Raw genomic sequence first — 16,994 nt, 5'->3', positions numbered from 1 at the left:
GTTCCACCGCTCCTCTGTCCTCTAATTGCCCCTCAACCGCCACATTTCTCAACATCTAATCATCGGCAAATGTCATCTGAATGAGCTGTGTGTGTGTGTGTGTGTGTGTGTGTGTGTGTGTGTGTGTGTGTGTGTGTGTGTGTGTGTGTGTGTGTGTGTGTGTGTGTGTGTGTGTGTGTGTGTGTGTGTGTGTGTGTGTGTGTGTGTGTGTGTGTGTGTGTGTGTGTGTGTGTGTGTGTGTGTTCAGGTGGATGAGAGTACCTGGCCGCTGTGCAGGGGCTGGAGGAGGTGACCTTCAGGGGCGGTCCGGGTAATGGAATCACAGGGAGGGAGCCGTGACGCTGGAGACCCCTCAGTCCGGGCTGACACTGACAACCCTCAACCTAATTGAAACAAATGTGCCAATTAGGCAATTCTTTTCTCACATCCTCTGCCACACACTTGTCGGGCTAATTTGTGTTTGTCCCCTCATCTTTCTCTCTCTCTCTCTCTCTCTCTCTCTCTCTCTCATTCCTTCTGCTTGGTGAATCTTCTCATCATTACCGGCGGGCGGTTAGCGGCAGACAGACGGCGAATGCGCAGCGCGGCCCTCGAACACTCGCGAGGGGCCCCCGTTAACAGCCCCGAACACTCGCGAGGGGCCCCCGTTAACAGCCCCGAACACTCGCGAGGGGCCCCGTTAACAGCCCCGAACACTCGCGAGGGGCCCCCGTTAACAGCCCCGAACACTCGCGAGGGGCCCCCGTTAACAGCCCCGAACACTCGCGAGGGGCCCCGTTAACAGCCCCGAACACTCGCGAGGGGCCCCCGTTAACAGCCCCGAACACTCGCGAGGGGCCCCCGTTAACAGCCCCGAACACTCGCGAGGGGCCCCGTTAACAGCCCCGAACACTCGCGAGGGGCCCCGTTTCGTGCCGCGCGTTAACAGCCTCTTTCAAGTCACAAATGTTTTCCCCCGGGATAAAAAATGGAAATGGATACGCGAAGACTCGGTAGGTGAGGGTGACGGACGTCTTTGACCGTGAGAAGATCAGCGTCTCTTCCCTCTCATCCGTCAGAGATGCTGAGGCACTTCACGTCTGATCAAACCTGCACGAGAGTATTTTTTTTTCTTTTAATTGGCGAGAAGGGGCCTTTTGGAAATTGGCTTCCTGAAAAATGTGGGCCTGCATCGGCGTAACCGGAACTGCGCCCACCACTTCTGCGTCGATTGATCCAGCCGGCGCTGGGGGAACAAAGTGTGTTATGATGATCATTATCATTTTTATCCGTGTCAATATTTACCCGCAATCCATCATCCCTTTGGTCGCTGTGTCATTTTCTGTTTACCCTGCGTTTTTTGCATGCCCACAGGCGCTCTCTTATTTGCAAACCCGCCCGAGCGTTGTTTATCACGAAGAGTGCCCGCGCGCTTCCTCTCAATCCATCAGCTCGGCCCCGTGCTGCCGCGCCGCGAATGCAATTTGCAAACGCAGCGATGCGGCCCTCTTACCAGAGGAGACGCAGCAAAGCGTGGCTAAGTTTTGTAATTCGTAATTAGCTCGCCTCTCTGTCGCTGGTAATTGGTTATAGTGCTTCTTTGGACTGCCTAATGGCGGCGTCCGCGCGGCCCCCGCCGCCGAAGACAAGTTACAGTTGACCAGCACTTACGTAGGGTCACTGTACAGTTTTATTGGGAAGGAATACAAATATGAGATCAGCATGTTTCCGATGAACATGAGAACACTTTCTAAAGGCCAAAGTCTTTATACCGGTTTTGAAAGAACACACACAGAGACCGAGTCGTGCCGCCGCCCTGATCTTTGTCCTAGTGCTGTTGCAAATGATGGACGTTGTGTGAACAATGTGCAAAGTTACTTCAACCAGGGTTCCTTCCTACGCAGTACGGGAAGGTATGGAAGTTGATTTCAGTCATTTGGATAAGTCTGGAAAAAGGAAAAGAGAGTATGGAAAATAATATTTGTGTTTTCTAAACAGAATCTCTCTAGTCCATTGAATCATGGCTGTGGCGAGGAGGCGTAAGGAGAAGTAGTTCCTATCAACCGGCCATTATTTAGAGGATCCTGGTGACAGCTACTTACTTTGTACTGTTGATGAAAATGTACACATTTACACCAAATGATTGAGTTTAAATATCAATCTTTTTAATCTGAGGATCAGTCCTAGAACAGGTAACGTCGGAATTACGTTTAGTAATTCCGATATTTTCAATATCAATATTTCAATATCAATCTGCACATGAACATCACGATGTGTATGAAGTGCAACATGGTAGCCACAAAGCCAGAATTTAATGTTTGATTTTCAAATGATTTATTCACGTAATGATATTTACTATTATAATACTATTATATTAAATATCTTTCACATAACTGAACAATCTGCGGCGAAGTCTGGAAAATGTCTGGAATTTTGAAATGGAAACCGCGCCGGAACCCTGTTCAACACCACCGCAGCCCCCAGCCCATCGCCACGTGAGCTGGGGATCATCGACTGTTGTTCTCAGGAATTCATGTGAAAAATACCAGGCCCGCCCCAATTCCTGTTGTCTTGTTTTCCTGTTTGGGCATCAGCTGCTACATAGATGCTGTTCGATGTCAAAGAGTCCCTTAACAAAAGTTTGTCAAAAAACATTTGGCGATGTACTTTTTTTTCCCACCACGAAGACGAGTCACTGGTGGGATGACACCGATGTCATTAAGAAATAACTGTTGCTAACGCTCCATAAATCATGCCGAAGAAAAAAAAGTAGTATTTTAATAGAAAGCTCAAAGATGTTGGTGCACAGCGATATGACGAGGCTGCTGAATAATAACAAAGGTCGTCCATCCACCCAGGGGCCGGCAGGTGGGTCAGCGTCCAGCAAGGTGCGATGACAGAGCGGGCGGTCACTGTGGCAGGGACAACAGAGAGCATGCTGGGTACATCCGGAGCAGAGGAGAGACAATGGTTCAGGGTTAGTTCAGATTAGCGTTTGGGGCAAAGTTGGCCGAAGCCTTAATACCACAGGGCGAACGGGGGGTTTGGCGGCGTAGCGGTGGCTGAGCTGCTCCTTTAGATACTGTTGATGGAAGAATACGGGGGACGAGGCAAACACACACACACACACACACACACACACACACACACACACACACACACACCCCGTGGTGTCCACAATCTGCATTTTTTGTTTCACTCTACTATGAGACTTGCAGTAGCCAAAAAGGCTGTTGGCCTACACCAGAGCTCATGGTGTGTAAACGCACGCGGAGCCGTGAAGCTGCAGCTCAAAGTTTCACATTCTCACTGTCGGAAAGATTCGTTCTCAACGCTCCTCATCTCGGTGTCGTTTTGCTCTCTCCCTCTCGCAGGTGGAATGGCTGAAGAACGAGGAGCTGGTGAGCTCCCTGACCGACGACAACATCGACACGCGGGCCGACCACAACCTCATCATCAACGAGGCGCGCCTGGCCGACTCGGGCAACTACACCTGTCTGGCCAGCAACATCGTGGCCAAGCGACGCAGCGCCACGGCCGCCGTCGTCGTCTTCGGTACGCCGCCCTGCGCGGCGACACCCCGCTTCCCCTGCACCCGTACACACAAGTGATTAAAAGACCCATCTCCACGTTTCCGATGAGGAGCGATGTTCCCTCTTCATTTTTTCGCCGGATGTATTATTCAGAGACTCAATTTGCCGCCTCTCATTTGGAATCAATGTGTACTTTATGAAAGGAAACACGCCACTGTGTCTTAATCTCATTGAAAAGGAGTGTTGCTCATTAAGTATTTATTCGCCAGAGGCCTGCGCGGGGTTTGATAGCTCGGCTGCACATTGGGATTCCGCGCACGTAAGGCGGAGAGATCATAGAGTAAACCGCTTCAGTCGGAAGCGCTAAGCGGTCGACTCCAACCTGTCGAACCGCTATGAGTCAGCGTCGCCTCTAGAAATGGCAATTCGGGGGGTAACGGCTGTTTTCTCTTTCTCTTCTCGCTGTTCCACGCCTTTATCTTCATCCAAGAGCAGGGAACACGGAACAGGCATTTAGGAGAGAGGCAGCCGTATACATGTCCGCCGCCGTGAACGTGCTCTGCTCAATCTGCTCCGGCCGCTATGCATTGTCGCCTCGGAGCCCGCCACAATCATTAACAGCCCCGGCTCTTGGTAGAGTATTCAAAGTGGACTGGTTGTGCACTCACTCTCCCCTCTTCTTCTTCTTCATCTCCCCCCCCCAGTGAACGGCGGCTGGTCCCTGTGGACGGAGTGGTCGCCCTGCAACGTGGCGTGCGGCCGCGGCATCCAGAAGCGGTCCCGGACCTGCACCAACCCGGCGCCCCTGAACGGCGGGGCCTTCTGCGAGGGCATGTCCGTGCAGAAGATCAGCTGCAACGCGCTGTGCCCAAGTCAGTCCCACTTGAGCGACACAGAAAGGGCAGCACGTTGTTTTCTCCATGTGTATTGATACTTTTTTTCTGATAACATACGTCAATGCAAAGGTCTTCTGAAGGCGCAGGTTGCCCACATTAACTCACTGGGTGTTTATCCGTTGCGGATATCCAGGGTGATTAAAGTGACTTGGACGAAAGAAAATACAAGTCATGAAAAAGAAAAAAAGAAGAAGAGGAGGATTTATGATGTAAAATAAGGTGACTGGAGGAGACGGCAGCAGTGAGAGACGGGACGTGAAAATGCCATATTCATATTCTTGTTGCGGTTGTGAGACGATGGAACATGAACCTGTAGAAGTCCGTACGAAATCAACCTCATTTTAAGAAAATTGTGTTTTATTCGCGCTGTCATTGAAAAAATACTACCCACAATCCTACAGTGTGACATCGACGTCTCTGATTGGTGGAGACTGCTGTTACCACGGCAACAACGTAAGATAAGATATGCCTTTATTCGTCCCACAATGGGGAAAGTTGGAAGGGTTAGTAGGGTTGGAACGCTTACTACCACCGCGGACTTCATGTCGGCGAGTGATGCTGCGTTCCATTGTACTCGGAACTTTGACCTCGGGCGTCGGGTTGTCGTTCCATTAAACCTCAGAACTCGACATCACAGACCTGCGAGTCGGAGGTTGACACTCGAACGCCTCCTCGAGTCGGCCGAACCACCGACCACGACTTGTGAGCTCCGCAGACCGAGATGTAATGGAACGCAGCGTTGGAAGTCGTTGGAAATGCGTTTGCCATGGCTTTTTTTTTGCTCTGAATTAAACGTGTTATGGTCATGATTCATCTGGTAGCTTATAGGCTTGGTTCCAGGCTTAAAACTCTTCATATAAAGGATTTCATGAAATGTCAATGGAGAAAATGAATGAATGGGAAATTCATTTCCGGAAGCGGAGCCTGTAAAAAAAAAAAAAAGTGGACGGCCACTGTTGCGCTCTATTAGTGTGAGTGCTGATTTTTTCAAACCCTTTCCTGAAGACAGAGCCGTCACAATGTGCTGAGGTTTAGCAGGCGGTGCTTCCCCACTGTCGCTCATTTAATTCTCGCTAGGTTTGGCAGGTTTTTATTAAGACACATTTAACAATATTCTCCTTCTTCAAAAAAAAAAAAACGAACTCACTAACAAGCGTAGGAGCTCCGGTCTCTGTCTGATTTCCTGGGGCGACGTGGCTCAGGAGGCAGATCGGTCGTCTAATGATCAGAAGATTCCTGGTTCCTCTTTCCCCGGCTCCTCCAGTCACGTTAATGGGCGAATGAGCAGAGGCCACGTTGTGAAGCGTCGCATCAGTACCGTCCTTTGTGCCACTTCAGTTTTTGTACCCCGTCTATTCAAGACGCTCTGAAGTCCGCAGTCTGTTATTAGCACATTCGCATGAGAAATCGTGCGACATATCGATTTGCGTCTCTTCGAGCAGGCTTCAGCTACTTCCCTTGGTCCCTGGAGAATTTACTTTCTCCAGCACGGTGTACTCAAGACAGACAAAGTCCACCATTGCCGGTAACAATAGAATAACATATAGTCTCCTATAGGCAGTTTGGTTCAGTTAGAGAACACGACAGGATGCTGCAGACTGGTGCCACAAATGACAATAGCAGCACATTAATATTAGCTCTCCTGCAGCCATGCAAAGTCCGGACGTGCCGAAACAAACCAACGATTCGGCCCCGCCAGACGTTCACCGTGCAGCCATACGAGTCATTAAACAATCAGGCTCGCGAGTCACCGACGTCGCGCCGTGCTCAAACGGTTCTCCAGCAATTATGCACAATTACGCGCGATTGATTATGAATTCGCTCGGCCAATTACACGGCGAGGACACGTAATTGCACAAAAGTTCAGTGTCCACCCTTCACATTAGCACTGAGCAGTTTGCAGGTATGAAGATAAAACGTGGTTAAAAAAAAAAAACAACCCACAGATGCTGCGTTCCCTTGTTAAACACGTGCACGTATCTGTTGTACGGAGACAAGTTGCCCTTTTGGCTCAGTACATTGATGTTTAACTCAACTAACTTGATTATTTCTGCTCCAAATACGGAGCGGGACAAAATCAGATATATTTGATATCTACAGCCTGATATCTACAGCCTGATATATATATATATATATATATATATATATATATATATATATATATATATATATATATATATATATAAAATAAACGGCTCCCGTCTGCACAGAAATGAAAATGCATCTGCATATCAGGTTTAGGGGAGAGCAGGCAGACAATTGGAGGCGATAAAAATACTTCATGGGAAACTGTTTTGCTTATGAATATTTTTTTTTTAAATGGACGTTGCACAAGTTTATATAAACTTTTGTTCGCTCGTAGCCTTTTCTCTGTGGAGCTTTATATATGCCAGACAGAAACAGCTGACTCACAGTTTGGTCGTCGGAAATTCAATCCAGTGTCAGAATGAGGCAGTGAGGTGACACGGGATCAGACAACAGAGTGTTTTGACAAATTTCAGTGTTTTGCCAAATTTCCTCTCCAATTTTCATATTGGCCCAGTGAGATTATTACTATTAGTTTTTTGGACCGGAATCGAAGCAGACCCTTCGCCGTGGCACTTTGACTGGTGGTCAGGTTACTCCTGTGTGCTTCAACTAGCCCTGCCAAGTGATCTAGAACCGCCCGTATCTACGTAGACTATACCACAATTCATCCTGCATGACAAAAAACGCCAATACTGCCGTGTGGAACTCCAGGCCCTCTGTGATAGAACTGTGGTGAGGCAGAGATCAGGTCAGATGTATGAAACCAGTTTTGTTCGTCGGCGGCAGTCGACCGCCTGCTCGGAGTTTACCAAACACAACTCAAAGGTCTCTGAGGAGGATGTCTGGCGAACACCAGGCACCTGGCTAATGCTCTCCCCACTGTGACACGTGTCCTGAAGTGTCACAGCCAGACACCTTACAAACACAGAACCCCCTGTGCAGAGAGCTGAGCATGACAGTTCCGACTCTTCTCATTCAGTCTGACGGCGCTCGAGACGATCTGCCAGGAACAATAATGGGACCAACTGCACAGATCTTACGACTTGACCGAGAGCACCTGAAGCTGTGTCTGTTGCCGAACACGCTTCTGCCAAGTCCTGACTCGAAGATCTGAATCTGTTTGTAAATGACAGATTTCTGCTTTGGATTTTTGAGAAATTTGCAAAGAAGCTTTGCCCTCATAGGTTGTTGAATGTGAAGCCACTGTACATGTCTCACTTGCGTCATTAACAGCTAGCTAGCTAGAACGCAATAGGTCAAGCCATCTCCAAAGTTATTGTTGAAGCCCCAGTGTGTAATTTTTTGTAATTTTCTGGCGGTATCTAGTGGTAAAGTTGCAAACAGCAACCAACAGAGTGACCGACAGGGGACACTTTATGGCGGCGCACCGCCGGCTTCCGTTTCCGGTTTCCGGCAGCGTCTGAAAATTCACCGCGACAGCGATGTATTCTGGAACCGTTCAGTTCAACACGACGTAGAAACATGGAGACTCACGCGGAGGTCGGGTCCACCTCATGGAACTAGATTTAACCCATATATGAATACTTAGTTATGGACAGTATTTTCAATTTCTGTGAATAAGTTCTTCTCAATATTACACACTGTAGCTTTAACATATTATCTGATGTGACGTATTCAGAGGTGAAAAGTACAATACAATTGACAACAGTCCCAACAGTTGTGATACGGCCTGTCTTGTAGAAAGGTCAAACAGTGACCTTGATGAGAGCGGTCCGCAATAAATTATGCTCCTTACTGCGAACATGTAAGAAAATCAAATGTTCATGGGTCAATCAAATTGTTGACCCATGTTGCACATTGATGGGGTAGTGATACAAAAATGTGTTTTATTCAAAAATAAAATAATATGAAAACTTAAAAAACAACTATTAAATTGATATGAAAGTAAATCATCTGCTCGGGTCACCTCTGTGCTTTCGCCTCCTCAGCTCCTCATCTGACATGCCTGTTCCATCCCGGTACGTGTTTAAATAACTTTAAATGTAGTGTTTCCCCTTCCTGCTCCGCCCATGGTGTGATGGAACGAAACGAAGTGGCGCCCTGGAAGGTGCCAGGCTAGTAGCTGGGAGAAAAAGCAGAGGGAGCGGAGATATTCACAGAAAAGCAGAGAAGAGGGGGGAAGTTGAAAGAGTTGTTTCTGAGGTGATAAATGGTATTTTTAGCATCTTTATTGCACATTGTGTCAGTGTGGTTTCCCGCTTGAACATACTTCAGTCTGCATCTGGATATTATTTGCATTATCAATGTGTAAAATGAACAATGGTGAAGTTGTACAACCTCGTCACCTCTGTCCAGATGTTGGGTGTCCCCTGTTAGACATGTTAGAGCCGGCACATTGTAGCGCATCCTGTGTACACGCTATAACTCTCCACCTAGCTTTATTTCTTGGAGGCGGGGGTTCAGAAGTCGACGAAGTCGTCCGACGAGCCTGTCCAAGTACCAATTTGTAGTGTCCAGATGTGGACAGACAGTCAGGTCTAGTTTTATGGCAACAAGGGGCAAAAAGAGAGAAATCAGGAGGGATGATGACATCAGCAGCACATACTGTATGAGTACTGCAACCGGGCCTAGCGTTTGGGTAAGTCGGTAGCACAATGGAGCAGTGTCTTGATGAGCAGGTCCCTGACGCGTTTCTGTCTCACAGACAATGAGGCACATGCATGAACCGCTGGCACATTTGTTCTGAAATGGTGCGTACGAGTGATTGTGAAGAACAGAATCTGGACCAGTCGTGGACCAGATCATTTATTTTACTCTTTATTCCAGTTTTTACCATCTACACGTTCTCTGCTCTATGTTTTTAAGTCAAACGCGTGTGTTTTTATGTTCCCACCGCAGAGTAGCATTTTTAATTTCGTTTTATCTATTCACAGTGTCATTGTCAATTCTGATTCTGATTGTAGGAGTCCCATAAATGAGCTGTTAATCAAGCCAAGCTTTTCCACTGAAGGTCACTTTGAAGCAATTAAACGTGTATGAATCAAATTAAATGTATATTCAAATATACACATTTCACATCATGATATTGCTGTACTCTGTTTAATCTTGCGATTTGAATTATAATATATTCATAATCCACCCACCCCCCACACGCGACCCTCCTGCGACCCTCAAAGGATCAAGCAGTGTAGATAATAGACGGATGGCAGACGGAAATAATGGCACTTAAAGTGACACTGTCAGCCGCCTTCGATCTCTATGCAGGAAAAACTTTGATGAGGTGGGCGATCAATAACGGCGACTCAGCCTTTTTTTCCTTTTTCGAGGTGCAGTAAGTAACATTTGGCTTTTCAAGACTGAAACAAATGAATTCATTCCTGGACACTCGATTAATGTGGCTGGTGAAGTTTTATGCAACTAGTAGCCTCTCAGTGCCAATTATAGCTGTCAACCTCTAATGTACCTTTAAGAGTGGGGGGGGGGGGGCAGGTTATGTTTGCAGCAGGGACCTTACATGAAACAAGAGTAATTAAATGCAAACGAGGAGGAATAATAATGTCCTTCTCAAGCAGGGATGTGCAGACCTGTTGCCACCACCGTAGCCTGGAGGTCTCACAGGATGACTGACGATGAAGGCAGCAGATAGGGGGGGGGTCTTTGTGGGAGGAAGGAAGATGCAGACGGGGGGGGCGAAGCGTGGGCTAGCGGTGAACTCAGCTGTCTGAGCCGCTTGACTGACAAGGCCGTCCCGGCTCTGACAAGCGGGCCTGGAGCGTCGCCTTAATGATGGTGCGAGTGCAGAGAGAGCACGGGGGCCGGGCGAGGTCAGGCAGGGGGAGAGGAGGCCCCCGTGATACAGGAGCCACTCAAACGAGAGGAGAGAACAATGGCAGAAGTGAAACACCCCGTGTCGGAGAGAATTCTGGGAGAGAGCTAACTAAGTTAGCGCAGACTGTTTACTGAACAGCTGACGTCTACACCTCAGTGGTTACTGCTCCGGTGACTTCAGTCTGCATTGTTCCCAGGCCCTGTGAAGTTTAGTGGCGTAGTTGTGCAACAGCAATACAAATGTTGCTTTGTTTCATGAATTATGTACAGATAAGAGGAGATTTCATACAAGATGACCTGAACCTGATACAGTGAGTGGTGGAGTCTTTAATTTCTCTCTCTGCCTGGCTCTTGACCGTGCCGTAACAGGGTATGCAGACAGAGTCATTGTGTCACTATCTATTCCTGGTTCATGTAACGCGAGGTTTGACCTATAGAAAAGTTCTTTGAGGCATTGAGACTCACAAACCCACATTTTTGTGTTTTTCTTTGCTGCAAACTTTTTTTTTTTTTACCAAAACAAATAATGAGGCCAATCCATTTAAAAAAAGCAGATATGGTGATTGGGAGCTTGGATTTGAAAGGCGATAGTTCTGCAGCAGTTACAGTTTGTTGGGACGGTGTGTAGACGCTCACCAGCTACTGCGGTTCAAAAAAAAAACTCTGAAGCACTCAGCTGTTCCTCTGCAACTTACACACCGTTTGCATTTCAAGTAGTCGAGAAGGAACCACGGACAAATGCCGAGTGTCGGCAGGCGGGGGGAAAATGTTCCCTCCTCCGCCGCCCACAAGACCGTAGCCTACATTACACGTGTCGCAGAGCTGCCAAGAAATCTCCAGGCGCCATATGGTCGCCCAATATTTGTCAAGCTAAGCATGAGGCGCTTTCTTCCTTGATCAGATGACAAAGCATGGCGGAAGAATCCCAGCGATTAGCATGCACCGAGCTGTCTCGCTTTCATAGTCTCGTATCAAATCCCATTATATAAACAGGCCTGGGGGTTAATGTGAGAGAGAGAGAACGCCTCTCGAGCTGTGTGTGTGTGTGTGTGTGTGTGTGTGTGTGTGTGTGTGTGTGTGTGTGTGTGTGTGTGTGTGTGTGTGTGTGTGTGTGTGTGTGTGTGTGTGTGTGTGTGTGTGTGTGTGTGTGTGTGTGTGTGTGTGTGTGTGAGATATTTAAATGCTAAATGTTAGTAAAAATAGCACCAAACTTATCAGAGAGACAGCACTGTTCTGAGATCAGATGTAAGAAAGAACATTGCTTCCACCTAACACAAATTTCCTGCCTCGCTTGCCCTGTCGGCACGCAGCAAATAATGTTGAAATCTTAAAGGTGACATATTATGCTCATATTCAGATTCATGCTTTTAATTTGTGTTGCCACTTGAAAAGGTTCACACGCCCTCATGTTCAGAAAAGGCATCAGTGTTCTCATACTTCCCATTCCTGCAGCGCCTCTTTTCACCCTCGTTCTGAAACACCTGGATTTATTTTAGCTCCGCCTCCCGATAAACCCCCATTCTGCTCTGATTGGCCAGCTGGCACCAGTCTGTTGTGATTGGTCAACCCATATCAAAACGTGTAGGAGATGTCACGCCCCTTCACCAGAGAAGTGGAGATTCTCAGATTGCAGGCGTGGTTATCCCCAAAAGAGTCCAACTGTGACATCACAGTGGGAGAGAAGTCTCAACCAGTTGTACAGAGCCAGACTAAAGGGTTTAGTCAGCTCACAAGAAAACAACAGGGTGGTGTTTTTACACAGTTTGTGGGTTAGTTTTTTATTAGTTGTTTCTGTCCAAACCTGTTTATCGTCCTCACATTACAGTAGACGGAGGCTGGGACGAGTGGAGCGAATGGGCCCTGTGCAGCAGCCAGTGCGAGAGGCAGCGGAGTCGCGAGTGCAACTCCCCGGCGCCGAGGCACAGAGGCAAGGTGTGCGAAGGGAACGGCGAGGCCACGGAGAACTGCACAGACGGACTGTGCACACAGAGTAAGGCCCCGTCTCCCCCTCCCTATCATGTTCACCATCACGTGCACTCATAGCTGTGTGTGTGTGTGTGTGTGTGTGTGTGTGTGTGTGTGTGTGTGTGTGTGTGTGTGTGTGTGTGTGTGTGTGTGTGTGTGTGTGTGTGTGTGTGTGTGTGTGTGTGTGTGTGTGTGTGTGTGTGTGTGTGTGTGTGTGTGTGTGTGTGTGTGTGTCAGGCTGAGCAGCGCAGACGCTCACCCCGGAATGACGCTTGCCGTTTTGTAATGAAACAGCATTGCACTGTCTGGGTCATGCACATGCAATGACTAGAAGAAATGTCAATGTTTCCCCCCACCGGTGTGAGCGCTAGTATGATCATATCATAACACACACTCGCCAACACGTCGTTGTAGCCACATGTTAAGCAGCTATCATGAATATATATAACACCGAGAGTCACTAGGGGGCAAACTATGGTTATTACCTCGTCACCGTTTCTCTGGATATTGGTCACATTGCGAGTGACTCATGAGAGACTTTGGAATGAACGGCGGACTGCAGGAGACACGCTGAGCTGGTCGCCAGGCCTCGTCGCGATAACTACTTTATTGTTGTAGGACATATCTTCCCAGAAAGTATGGCGATAAGCGATATCATCGTCATTTTAAGACCTTTATGTTTTTTTAAACTGAACCATGTGAGCTTGCAGTATAGGCCTATGGGTTGTGTGTGATTGTTGCTGCTGAGAGAAATGTTGTCCAGAGTTTAGACCTCAGACACAACAAGCAATTTGAAGACATGGTGCCTTAATACTAAGAAATCCATATCTTCGGGCATTTTATAGACCAAACCAGTGATTGATTAATCATACGAGAACAGATGAGAGGACAGAAGCAGCGACACTTGCTGGACTGTTGTCGACACGTTCATGCTCATGTCGACGAAAATGATTGAGTTCATATCCATGTGTCGTACGATCAGTCGATAGCGTAATTATGGTGACAGGCCAACTGTCAAACTCATCTGGTGACCGCGTTACTTGGCTTTTACGGAGCGATGGGGATGGTACGTCAACAAAGACACATCAAGTATCCGACATATAAACTCGGGTAACAGTTTTAATTCCAATAGTTTTTAATTACCGACCCCGAGGATAAAAGACATTAGTCAATTTGACATAACAGAAGGGGTTCAAGTAAAATAAAATATGTGCGACGTCATACCCTTTTAAATGAAGTCCAACTCGTTTCTTGGACCATCTGTGTGGAGATGATCAGCCCACTCCAAGGCCACTCCAAGGCTGAGCCCTTTGCACCTCCATCTAGGCCGATACGACGCCTGCCGGGCTACTATCAGATACCACGTATCATCTGTGAGCGCGGTCAGCAGAAGAGCTTCATCTCTGCTCAGCGTCCCAGGGTCCAGGGCCACACTGGCCAGTCGCTGCACATTCACTGTCGGCTGGCACCTTTAATCACCACTCTCTCTCCTCTGCATCTCACTCTATCTCTCTGTCTTTGCAGATCGAAAGCTGCTACACGAAGTTAAACCCCAAAGTGAGTCTTCCTCTGTGGACCTCTTTCATCTCCAGCTCCCCAGTCCCCCCACCGGCCACTAACGTGCGGTGACCCCCCCCCCAAATTCTGTGGGCAAGACATGAAATATGAACAAGTTGAGAGTTTAGCAGAGAAGGGAGGGGCCGACCGCTCTTTTGCCTTCTGTCAGGACACGTTCTGGACACAGACACATCACGAATTGGCGACGGTTACCTCACCTTGATCTGATCCGCTCCTGCTTTAACCCCAGCATGTGCTCATTTGCATTCACCACATTTATTCGGGGCGCAACTTCTTCTTTTTTTCTTTTTTTTCACGACGGCCGTGACATCGCAGCTGTGTTTCCACTTTGAGCCAGGTGATAAATCGGTTGTGACAAGTGAACATGTGCCGCGGCGCCGAGGATTAATGGGTTGTAATCATCGCAAACGGGCTAATTTGACCAATTTGACGGCGCCGTCCTTCCACTCCCGCGGCGGCTCTCGCTCACTCGCTGGCGTTAGCCCGGCTCAAGAGACTGTCAGGTGTCAGGCGTGAACGCTTTCATGAAGCCCCGTCGCGCTGGTGTAAAAGCCGCACCTACTGCGTTCTTTGCACCTCTAAAGGACTGAACTGGGAGTGTGCACTGCGTTGGTATCTGTCGAGTGATCGCCCCGGTAGAAAACCTGCTAGGTCTCTTCGCCTCACATTTGCATATTGGACAGCGATTGTTTTTTCTGTGTCTGTGACCTGCCAAATCTAGCTTGAACAGGATTCGCTTAAAATGTCAAAGTGCAGAGAAGTGAAACACAGAAATCTCCTCCTCCAGGAGAGGAATGTGGAAGTGCCAGGAGTCAATGTCAATGAAGGATTTGCCTCCGATTGGTTGCCCGCGACGACTCGCGACCACCAGCCACGCGGGCTCCTTGGCTGTGAGATATCCATCGCAGCCGTTGGCTACAGAGCGGCGGGTCTTGAGACAGTCGGGCTAATCGCCCTCCGCGCCAGCAGCTCGACCGTGACGTGTAACCGTTTAGAGTGAACGACGCGACGTGTTCCTTCGGTCCCGTCCTCGGGGCACAACGCAGCACAAGAGAGACAGATGGTCGGCCCCGCGCTCCTACCGCTCTCCGTCCTCCCCACGTCATCCGGAGCAACACGTTGTAACTCTTGCGTGCCTTCGCCCTTGAACGTCTACATCAGAACAATATCATCTTCACTGCTTTTCTTCCATCCTCCTCCTCCTCACTGAGTCTCTATTAATATACAATAAAAAACAAAAGGGTCTTTTATGTGGCAAAAGCCTTTTTTACATTTTTTAATTTTTTGGGGGGCAAAGCCGCCCTCATCAAAGTGGAGACGAATTGACCCAGTTGCCGGGGAAACCTCAGAGGACCATATTTACATACTGTCACATACTGTACAGACAAACACTCCAACAGTGCCTGGGGTCTTTTACTTACCGCAGTGGCAGATAAAACCAAGGCCTTTTCTTTTTTTTCTTTTTCTTTTTTTACTTATATCAGCGACATGCCTTTATTTCTAATTTCTAGATTCTGCAAACTGAACTCTCTCTCTCTCCACGTTTGCCCGGTGTCTTGGTGAATTCAGTCAAATGTACATTTTCGGCAGCACGAGTCGCGTCTCTCAACTGATAGGATAATAACGATATCATAATTGATACAGCAGCACCAGTGATATTGGCTTTTTTTATAAACTATTTGTATAAAAGTGAGTCAAGTGACATCACTCGAGGTAGTTTCCAGTTTTTTGCGCAGCTCCCTCTGGTGCCAAAACAAATTTGATTCAACCTATAGCCCCCTAACACCTGTAAATCGACGAGGAGACAAAATAACAGTTATTCATTAGATTATGAATTGTATTCTGTTTGTTTGTGTCGGCCCCAGATATTACTTGAGACCTGGACATTATTTAAGTACTGGCGTTCATGTTATTGCTGAGATTTTACAGTCGCTCTCCTTCTCCACGTGTCCCCCTCTGTGTGTCAGGTATGGACGGCTCCAACGACGTGGCGCTGTACTCGGGCCTGGGGGCCGGCCTGGTCGCCGTGGCGATCCTGGTGGTGGCCGTCATGTTGTACAGGAGGAACCACAGCGAGTACGGCGTGGACGTCATCGACTCCTCCGCGCTCGCGGGGGGTTTCCAGTCTTTCAACTTCAAGACCACCAGACAAGGTGAGAGCGACCGCCGTCATCGGAGAGCGCCGCGACACGGCCAGCGCGGTGATTGATGGCATTTGTTTACACGGAGCAGCGCCGTGCGCAGCTTCTCCTGTTTGCCCACGATTTATACCTCCATAATCAGCGAAAGGATCTGTCCCTCTTCCTTGACAGACCTGCTCCTGTTTTAGTGTGACGCAGGAGATGATCAATCTCTGATAGCCGCCGTCCCCCCCTCCCCCGTGGACCACACATTTGACTGTCAGGCAACCAATCTCCTCCATCAGATTACACTGGCCTAAGCCCCTGATGGATAAATGTGAGGGGTACGGAACAGTGAACATCAATTCAGTTTTTGTTGTTGTTGTTGTTGTGCACAGCAATAACTTCTCCTGGTTATGTGACTGCGGCTGTCCCGGGGCCAGCCCCCGCTCCGGGCCTTCATATTACCGTCACTGACACTTCTGGGTTAGCGCAAGTGATAGCCGAGGTGACGACGGGCGATCCGTCCTCGCCGGCCGAGGTGACGGCGCAGTGAGCGAGCCCGCCCTGCGCCCCTGGCCCCCCTGAGGGGCGACTCGGGGGAGTCGCTCAAGCCCTTTTCTGGAAGCATGTGACGTAAATGGGGGAGCGGGGAGGTGGCATGAAGCGGGACCACGCTCAGCAGGTCATCAATCCTATTTAAATAGGCCACGTCTCCGCGCAGCCGGCCTGCTGTGCCCTCCGCCGGCCGCAATCCCTCCTTCCCATTTTCCCCGTCTCCATCAGAAGCGCCCCGTCAAACGAAGAGCTCGTCCTCCTCGCGCTTCTCACGGCGGCGTGGTTCGTCTGGCAGGACGCTGTCGGGGCATTTCATGTCGGCCCACCTCCGATGGAACTGCGCCCTGAACACTTCACTGTCCTTTTTCGAAAACCACACAGGGAGTTAACCACTCGCTCAACGGGGGGAAACACTTCTGACCGCGTGCGTTTGATTCCAATCAGCGGCTTCCTCGTGCCTAATAATCACCCGGAAAGAAAGGGGAGAAAACTTAAACACTTTGAAGAAGTTATTAAACGCTGGCGGATGGCTCTCCGCCGCTGGAGCG

General features: G+C 48.8%; 2 protein-coding genes across 8 annotated transcripts in view; one reads left to right on the top strand and one right to left on the bottom strand.

Moving 5' to 3' along the window:
* Positions 1–16,994, bottom strand: part of LOC118314126 (NACHT, LRR and PYD domains-containing protein 12) — a 593,122-nt gene that overhangs the window by 498,567 nt on the left and 77,561 nt on the right. The gene's annotated exons all lie outside the window — the stretch shown is intronic.
* The window catches only part of unc5db (unc-5 netrin receptor Db), a 163,928-nt gene that overhangs the window by 105,324 nt on the left and 41,610 nt on the right, over positions 1–16,994 (top strand). For 2 of the 3 annotated variants that reach the window (XM_035640332.2, XM_035640335.2), the window contains exons 5-9: positions 3,354–3,534; positions 4,217–4,384; positions 12,051–12,215; positions 13,715–13,747; positions 15,736–15,921. In XM_035640332.2, coding sequence (XP_035496225.2) covers positions 3,354–3,534; positions 4,217–4,384; positions 12,051–12,215; positions 13,715–13,747; positions 15,736–15,921 — 733 coding nt within the window. The remainder of the gene's footprint in view (positions 1–3,353; positions 3,535–4,216; positions 4,385–12,050; positions 12,216–13,714; positions 13,748–15,735; positions 15,922–16,994) is intronic. The other variant, XM_035640334.2, reaches the window with a different exon arrangement.

This window comes from Scophthalmus maximus, chromosome 3 (assembly GCF_022379125.1).
Source record: "Scophthalmus maximus strain ysfricsl-2021 chromosome 3, ASM2237912v1, whole genome shotgun sequence".
In the NCBI taxonomy this organism is placed as follows: Eukaryota; Metazoa; Chordata; class Actinopteri; order Pleuronectiformes; family Scophthalmidae; genus Scophthalmus; species Scophthalmus maximus.
This window is presented reverse-complemented; position numbering and strand designations above follow the sequence as displayed.